Below are 8,994 nucleotides of genomic sequence, written 5' to 3' on the forward strand. Positions count from 1 at the left end.
TATTTGCCTGGATTAGGGTTTTCAATGAAAAATCCTCAGCTCTGTCAATGATATTTTCATCACCTAGGAGTTTATATCAGTATACAGTTTTGGTATCAAAATCAAAGAAAGCATTAAATAAGTGGAATGTGTGAATAACACAAGTGGGATTTGTGCAAATTCATGTTTTTTTTTATGATGGGGAGGGTTGTGCTTGTCCTCTTGCTGGATTCACTAAATAGAGTCACTATCAAAAAAATACATTATGGCTGAGCACGGTGGCTCACGCCTGTAGTCCCAGTACTTTGGGAGGCTGAGGTGGGTGGATCGCTTAAGGTCAGGAGTTCAAGACCAGCCTGACTAATATGGTGGAACCCAGTGTCTACTAAAAATACAAAAATCAGCTGGGTGTGGTGGCAGGTGCCTGTAATCCCAGCTACTTGGGGGGCTGAGGCAGGAGGATCGCTTGAACAGGGAGGCAGAGGTTGCAGTGAGCCAAGATTGTGCCACTGCACTATAGCCTGGGCGACAGAGCAAGATTTCGTCTCAAAAAAAAAAAAAAAAAAAAAAATTATAGAGAAACCTGTTTCTACAAATCACCAAATGGTTCTCATCTATAAAATACTGATATGTGATTGTTCAAATTGCTTGCTAGAAATTAAAATTACCAAGAGTTAAACCTAGGCCGGGTGCAGTGGCTCATGCCTGGATTCCCAGCACTTTGTCTGAGGCAGGTGGATCACTAGAGGTCAGGATTTCGAGACCAGCCTGCCCAACAAGGCAAAACCCTGTCTCTACCAAAGAAAAAAATACAAACATTAGCCAGGTGTGGTGGCACGTACCTGTAGTCCCAGCTACTGGGGAGGCTAAGACAGGAGAATCACTTGAATCCGGGAGGTGGAGGTTGCAGTGAGCCGAGATCATGCCACTGCACTCCAGCCTGGGTGACAGAGTAAGACTCCGTCTCAAAAAAAGAGTTAAACTTCTAATTAATATATATAATTCTGTATATAAAGTGTACCAAAAAGATGTGTTTTATGAGAAAAATTATAAGAAAGGCACAAATCTTTCTGGTGTGGAGACTGGAGATGATGTGCAGAAATGGCACCTCAAAAGGGGAAGGAAAAGAAGGTAGAACAGGTCATCAGCCTCGGACCTCAGGTGGCTGAAGGAGAGAATGTATTTGGTGTCCGCCATATCTTTGCATCCTTCAGTGACACTTCTGTCCATGTCACTGATCTTTCTGGCAAAGAAACCATCTGCCGTGTGACTGGTGGGATGAGGGTGAAGGCAGACCGAGACAAATCCTCGCCATATGCTGCTATGTTGGCTGCCCAGGATATGGCCCAGAAGTGCAAGGAGCTGGGTATCACTGCCCTACGCATCAAACTCCAGGCCACAGGAGGAAATAGGACCCAGGACCGGGGACCTGGGGCCCAGTTGACCCTCAGAGCCCTTGCCCGCTCCGGTATGAAGATCGGGCAGATTGAGGACGTCACCCCCATCCCCTCTGACAGCACTCGCAGGAAGGGGGGTCACGATGGTCACTGTCTGTGAACAAGACTCCTCAAAATATTTTGTTAATAAATTGCCTTCATGTAAAACAAAGGCACAAATATGTATTATTTATTGAGAAAAAGGAATAATTTTAAGGTTATTTCAAAATATGGATTCAGGAAGGAAACAGAAACAAGATAAAAAGGAACCAGCAAGTATGTGAGAGAGAGAGAGAGAGAAAGAGAGAGAGAGAGAGAGAGAGAGAGATATGAAGAGCGTCATGGGAGTGAAGATGCAGTTTTGGTAAGAAACATTTTTTCTTTTTTGAGATGGAGTCTCACTCTATGACCCAGGTTGGAGTGCAACGGTGTGATCTCGGCTCACTGCAACCTCCGCCTCCCGGGTTCAAATGATTCTCCTGCCTCAGCCTCCCCAGTAGCTGGGATTACAGGCGCGTGCCACCATACCCAGCTAATTTTTGTATTTTTAGAAGACACGGGGTTTTGCCATGTTGGCCAGGCTGGTCTTGAACTCCTGACCCCAGGTGATCTGCCGGCCTCAACCTCCAAAAGTGCTGGGATTACAGGCATGAGCCACTGTGCCTGGTCCATAAGAAAGATTTTTAAAAGAGAATAATTTTGCATGAGAAAGAATCTGATATGGTAATTTTTTGTCCTAAAGTAGAATCTCTAGTTATTTAAGAAAGAGAGGCTGGGCACGGTGGCTCATGCCTGTAGTCTCAGCTGCTTGGGAGGCTAAGGAGGGAGGATTCCTTGAGCCTGCAACGTCCAGGCTGCAGTGAGCCGTGATCCTACCACTGTACTCAGCCTGGGTGACAGAGCAAGACCTATTTAAAAAAAAAAAAAAAAAAGGAACAAAATAAAAGAAAAAGAAAGACAAGGCAGAAAGTTGAAGGATATTGTCAAGGCTCAGAAGTTGTGATAAGGTTCACAAAGGATGAATTTATGAAAGGAATTTGTGTGTGATCCAGTTGGTTATAATTAAGAGAATTATTTCTAAGTTTTCTGAAGATTGAACTTTTCATCCCCTATGTTATTTATTTTTATTTATTTTTAAATTTTGTTTGAGATGGAGTCTCACTCTGTCGCCCAGTCTGGCGTGGAGTGAAGTGGCACGATCTAGGCTCACTGCAACCTCCGCCTCCCAGGTTCAAGTGATTCTCCTGCCTCAGCCTCTCAAGTAGCTGGGACTACAGGGGTGCACCACGACTCCTATTTATTTATTTATTTTTAGTAGAGATGGGGTTTCACCACATTGGCCAGGCTGGTCTATAACTCCTGATCGCAAATGATCTGCCCACCTCAGCCTTTCAAAGTGCTGGGATTACAGATGTGAGCCACCACGCCTGGCCACATACTCTATGTTATTTATTTGTTTACAAAATTTTTAAAGGTTGGCTGAAATGCCTGGGCTTCAGTGATCCTCCCACCTCAGCCTCCTGAGTAGCTGGGACCACAGGCACATGCCACGACATCTGGCTTGGTCCCCTGCCTTAGAACAAAGTTTTCTTGAGCTAGTGGTCTGCTCATAGTAAAACTGCAAGAGGTTTAGATTTTTAATTCTCTGCAGCACTTTTCTGTTTTTTCATTTTCTCCATTTAATTTCCCTTGTTTCAGGTCAGAAATGCTGTCTTCTTCATTTAGAGTGGAAATTTCATTCCTTGAGGTAGAGCTTTCCTCTTAGAGCATCTCAGACTCGTGTTTCAGAAGTTCAGCTTTTGCTACATCTTGCAGCCTGTGATTCTCAGGACACACACCACTGCCTCCAGCTCCTTCTCCCCATCAGAGGGCCTGGGATGGTGACGCTGTGCTTCAGCCTTTTTGTCAGCTCCTGTATCTCTCCCCTCTGATTCTATCTCTTTGTTATGAGCTGATGCTGAAATGTCTGTCTTGAAGACCTGGAAAAACAATGTTTTCTTCCCGTATAATTTCACCCGTCTTCCTGGGTTTTCTTGATGTGTCTGAATTGTCCGTGTAACCAGGAAACTTCTCATGCTTTTGGTTTTCCTAACAGCCATGTATTCTCCTGCTCGAGCTACTAACTGTCTCGTTTACATTCCTCTCTAATATGGTGTGCGCTCAAAACCTTGGACACACGCACACTCTTCCCGTGTCTGGTTAAACTGAGTACATTTTCATCAGGTTTGACTTTCAGGTAAACTAAACAGATGTCCCATAAGTGGAAGAAATCACATGGCAGGAGGTTCTTCTTTACCTTTTTGGTGACTGGCCTCAAAAAACAAAGATTTTCAAGATAACTTCCTGAGTTGCCTTTATTTGTTTTTTAAATTACTTAGGAAAACTGAGTTTTGAAAGGGTTGTTTTTTTAATCTATGTATCTTTCTGTATTGCTTTTGAAGTATTTGACTATCACTCTGGTTAAATAAATGACTGTTATTTCACAGCGACCTGTGATCCTGTTTTGATCAAGTGTTTTGAACCTTTTGACATCTTTGGCAGCTGGAAGACTCAGGGTGGGTGGAAGACACCAGCGAGCCAGGAGGTGGGGAGAAGCCCTGGCTATCTGCAGAACTGGGCAGGTCTCAGCTGAGGGAGGCCTGTGGCCCAGCAGGAGGCCCAGCAGCTGGTGGGAGTGGGCAGGGGAATGCCCTGGTGGGGGAGTTGGGAGGGGACAGGGGACCTTGAGGGCCTCAGCTGCGTCAGGGCTTGCACTTCCACTGGAGTTGAGAGGGGAGCTGTGAAGCCTCCTGCTTGGTGGCAGTGTCTGATGTGATCCCAAAGGCCCCTCTGCCACTCATAGCTGCCAGGAGGCTCATCCACAGCCCCGTGGTGCCTGTGCTGCCCACAGAGGCAGGAGGACAGCTAGAACCCAGGAGTTCGAGACCAGCCTGGGCAACATAAAGAGACCCTGTCTCTAAAAAAATCTAAAAATTAGCCAGGCATGGTGGCACGTGCCTATAGTCCCAGCTATGTGGGAGGCCAAGGCACGCTGTCTCTCCAACAAACACACAAACAAAAAACAAAAAAACAAACAAGGAGAGGACACCAAGCTAAGTGAAATAGGCCAGTCCAGCCACAAAAGGACAAACACTGTGAGATCCCACGCAAGTGAGGCCCCAGAGTGGCCACATTCATAGAGAGAAAGTAGAGGCTGCGGGAAGGGGGCGGGGGGGGGGGGGGGGGGAGGAGATAGGGAGTTATCGCTTAAATGAGGACATTTTACCAACATTTTAAAATAAAGTTCTCTCTGACTGCTTTGTGGAGACTGGACTACAGGGGGCTGGAAAAAGGGAGACAGTGAGGAGGTGACTCCCCAAGCCCAGGTGAGGGGCTGGGACCAAGAGCAGAGAGGCGTGGGGTGGAGAGAATTCCCAGGGCTGTAGGGATGGAGCTGACAGGGCTTCTGGAAGGATTGTTGAGGGCTCAGGGAAGGGGACATGGAAAGGTGGGGGACAGGTATCGCCTAGAAACACCCGGGAGGAGCAGGCAAAAATGGGAGGGAGGGGACCCAGACCCGACAGGAGCGGGCTCCAGACGGAAACGGGTAGGCACGGGCCGGCCGGAGAGGTGCGGGCCGCCGAGGGGGCGCCAGGTTTGTTTTGTTTGGATGTGAGGGAATCTCAACCCGTTTGCTAGAGAGAACCGTAGGGTGGGGGCTGTGCCTTGGGAGGAGGCGGCTGGGAGGCAGCGAAGGTGCACGGGCGGCCCGAGGGCACAGCGATGTCCCCAGGAGAGGAGGGGGAGAGGGAGTGTGTCGGGCGGCGGTGGCCAGATGGGATGTTGGGACGAAATAGGTCCTCAGGCCCTGGGTGCCCGGGACGTGGGAGAAGGTGCGTGAGGGGTGTACGAGGAAGGGGGTGCGGTGAGGCCGAAGGCAGCCAGGGGCCATCCAGACCCTGGGAGGGGGGGCAGCAAGCCCGAGACTCCTGGCGACCCAGATGCACCGCCGACTGAGGCCCAGCCCACCTCGCTTCTGCGGAGGCGGTTCCCTTCCCCGCAGGGACGCGGCCGTCTGTGGGCGCTAGAGGCAGGGGTGACAGGGCAGGTTTCGAGGGGGCGCAGTGTGGGACCGAAGGGGAGAAGGACGCCTGCGGCCCAGCACGTCCCCGGAGGCACGTCCCCCCCAGGGCTCAGCGGCCCCGGCGACCGCGCGGGGCTCCCCCTCTACGGCTCCCGCCCCACTGGGGGACTGCGACGGGCTGCTCCCGGGCTCGGGGTCCAGGTGGAGAAGAGCGCGGAAGTGCGCACTAGCCCGACACTCGGGAGGGCCGCTGCCTCCCCGGGCGCCTGGGACACCAACCCGCAGCCCCCACCCATCCCCTCGGGCCCCGCCTGCGTTTCAGCGCGCTGGGGATGCAGTGCACCCCCGAGGCGCGACCAGGTCCCCGAAGCCCGGCGTCGGCCCAACCCGGAGGAGGCAGCAGCGGTCATGGGCACGCTTCCCCAGCCCACCGTCCCAGCCCCGCTCAGGGTCAGGACACCGCGTCCCGCCTGGGCAGGGGCGGCTCTGACCACGTGAGAAGCAGGTGCGTCCGCGGTCCCAGCTTGTGCCGGGAAGACCACCGGCCAGAAGCCCAGAGGTTGGGGATAGAAGTCGGCTAGGCGGCGGGGGGGCGCCCGAGGCTGGGGGTCCTGCACGGCGAGAGGGGCGGCCTCCCGGTAGGGGGCGGCTCCGCCCACCAAGAAGAGGGTCTGGCGGGAGGTGTGGTTAGTCCCTGAGCTCCCGGCCAAAGCGCGGACTGCTGTGGCGGGGGCGGGGGGGGGGGGCGCCAGCACCCACGTGGGCCTGGGGCGCCTTCTGCAGAGGCCACGGCGTGGTGCCTGGCTCCGACGTCTGAGACCATCTCTCCCAGGGCGTCCGGGGCCCAGATTCGCACTTGCCGGGGGCCCCCAGGGACCACTGGCGGCACCGCGCTCTTTAAGGCCAACAGCCCTGAGTTCATGGGGCTGAAATCGGCACAAAGAGGCCGAGGACCTGTGGTTGGGGCTCCCGGCAAGCGGTTCTCCGGGCTCCGAGGACACCGAGAGGCGGAGAGGAGGACCCTGGGGAAGGGGTGGGCAGCCGGGAGGGACCGAGGAGGCTGGTGCCCACCCTGACGCCCGAGGATCAACGAGAGGCTGGGTCAGGGAAAGGCCGGGCGAGGGCCGATCCCCCGAGCTGATCCCCCAGGCCAGCTCTCTCCGGGCGGCGCGACCCCACACTGGACACTACCCGCCCGGGGTCGGAGGCCAGGCTTTTGCATGCACCGCTCCCCGCCACTCGCGAACATCTAGCAGCTCCCTCAGGATCGCCCCCGACCTGCTGAGATCCAGCCAAAGATCTCCCACTTCCTCACCTTTGCTTCGCCGGCAGTGCGTCCTGGAGGTCTCGCCCTGGCGCCGCCTCCTCCAGGCAGCCCTCTAGACTGCATCGGCCATGGGTCTGGACGCTGCTCCCGGGGCAGCCCCCGGCCAGGGTTAGGCACACCCGATTCCTGGAGCGTCCTAGGTGCCTCTAAACGCGTGGCCAGCGCAGTCTCGGGTTTCCATGACGACGACGTCTGATGGGGAACCCGGGCGGGGTCGGGTCGGAGCGCATGCGCGGTGCGCGCCGGACGCGGAACGTCTGCCGGTGTCGCCCGCGCTGCTGGTCCTGGGGTCCCTGAACCGCGGTAAGGGCGGGGGTGCGGGCGTCCGAATGGGGGTTTTCAAGATAGGGGGCGCGGACTAGAGGCTAGCTGGGCCCAGGGACCGGCCAACTGGAGTCAGGGAGCCGGGGGTGGGGCGGGGGCTCCCTGGCCCGGGGTGGGTGGGTCCAGGGCTCCCCGGCCTGGGGCGTGGACGAGGGTAGCGGGCCTGCGGGAGGGGACCGGGGCTCACCGGCCCGGGGCCGGCGCCGCTGACCCCTCGCTGGCTTCAGGGCGGCCCCGCTCCCTCCGCTGGCCATGGCCCCCCCGCCCGCGTGCCGGTCCCCGATGTCACCGCCGCCGCCGCTGCTGCTGCTGCTGCTGAGTCTGGCCCTGCTGGGTGCCCGGGCCCGCGCCGAGCCCGCCGGGAGCGCCGTTCCCGCGCAGAGTAGGTGCTGGGGGGCCGGGTTCCGAGGAGCGGGGCGGGGCTGGCGCCGGGGGCGTGCGGGGCCGGTCCGCGGGGAGGACCGCGCCTCGCCTTTGTTCCCGGGAGCGGGTCCTCCCCTTCGCGGGAGATGGTGCCGTGGGGAGTGGGGACGCGCGCTCTGTGGCTCTGGGTGGACGGGCCTAGGGTGCGTGGGGGCCTTGCGGGTGACCCCCCCTGCGCCCCCTCCACCCTGACCTGCGTTCCCCGCAGGCCGCCCATGCGTGGACTGCCACGCCTTCGAGTTCATGCAGCGCGCCCTGCAGGACCTGCGGAAGACAGCCTGCAGCCTGGACGCGCGGGTGAGCGCCCGCAGCGCGACGGCCCTCCCGGGCTTCTCCGGGGGTGGGGAGGGCAGGAAGGATGCGGAGGAGGCCCCCGGGGGAGAGTGGAGGGTCCCTCATCCTTTACCCCTGATTTAAGACGCCACACCTGTGCCTCCTTCCTCTGGCTCCAGTCATCCAAGGGGCATTCTGGGCACCTGTCTCACCTATGAGACACACCTCTCTCCAGCATGCTCTGTTTCCAGCCCCTCCCCCAGAAGGCCCTCACTGGGCACTTTGTCCTATGACTGCCACTCCCGAGGGCTGTGACAGACCTGGACCCTGAGGAAGAACTGTCAGCCCAATCCAGGATCCCCTAGGTGGGCAGTGAGGCCCCGGGGCAGAGGAGAAACTGAGGCCAGAGGATGTCGCCAAAGTGTCAGGAATGGGGGGTCAGGCTGGGCAGGGTGGTCTGGATCCTGGGTGGATGCACAGGTTGGCTAAGGCCCCTCCAAGCCTGGGTGAACAGGGAGCCCCCCAGGCCATGGGGTGCAGCCAAGGAGTATTGGTTTGTGCGGGGGCTCCTGCTTCTTCCCGGAAAGGGAAAATTCTAGGAAGGAGAAAGCAGGGAAGACCCTGCCTGGTCCCCCCCACCGACCAGCCCTAGTGTCCTTCTTGGGAACACTCCAAAGGACTTGGACTAAGACCTGGAGCCCTGTCCCCACTCCCAGAGGCTGGAGCTGAGCTTTTGGGAGGAGCAGCCCCCACCTATCCTTAGGCATGGGGGTGGGAGGGAGTAGGGGACAGCGGACCCCTGCGGGTGGTGTGGGAGCTGGAAGAAGGCAAGTGGGCACTCTGGCATGGCATGGGCACCAGCAGACCCCAGGCAGGCCCCACCAGTGGGAGCCACTGCAGAGGGAAGAGACAAGTGGGAGGCTCTGGGTGTGGGGCTTACAGCCAGGGCCTGACCTTGTCTGTCTCAGGAGCCGGTGGAGATAGGGCTGCCTTGGGTGGGTGGAGGTCCAGGGGAATGCCAGTGGGCAGCTGGGCTGCACCCTCACACCTCTTGTTGCTTTGCAGACGGAGACCCTACTGCTGCAGGCAGAACGCCGTGCCCTGTGTGCCTGCTGGCCGGCAGGGCGCTGAGGACCACGCTGCTCCATGTCAATAAATGCCCAGTGGCA

The 8,994-nt window shown here is 57.1% G+C and overlaps 1 protein-coding gene and 1 pseudogene across 2 annotated transcripts; both read left to right on the top strand.

The window, feature by feature from the left end:
* The first annotated feature begins 1,050 nt into the window (after positions 1-1,050).
* Positions 1,051-1,583, top strand: LOC112624636 (annotated as a pseudogene). Its single transcript, XR_003119443.1, has one exon. The product of XR_003119443.1 is annotated as a 40S ribosomal protein S14 pseudogene (transcript).
* A 5,450-nt stretch (positions 1,584-7,033) lies between these two features.
* On the top strand, positions 7,034-8,994 carry C5H4orf48 (chromosome 5 C4orf48 homolog). The gene is given in 5 exon segments (XM_025386138.1): positions 7,034-7,072; positions 7,074-7,108; positions 7,357-7,511; positions 7,761-7,849; positions 8,891-8,994. Coding segments are annotated over 5 exon segments (384 nt in total). The 3' UTR covers positions 8,957-8,994.

This window comes from Theropithecus gelada, chromosome 5 (genome assembly GCF_003255815.1).
Source record: "Theropithecus gelada isolate Dixy chromosome 5, Tgel_1.0, whole genome shotgun sequence".
Taxonomy (NCBI): domain Eukaryota; kingdom Metazoa; phylum Chordata; class Mammalia; order Primates; family Cercopithecidae; genus Theropithecus; species Theropithecus gelada.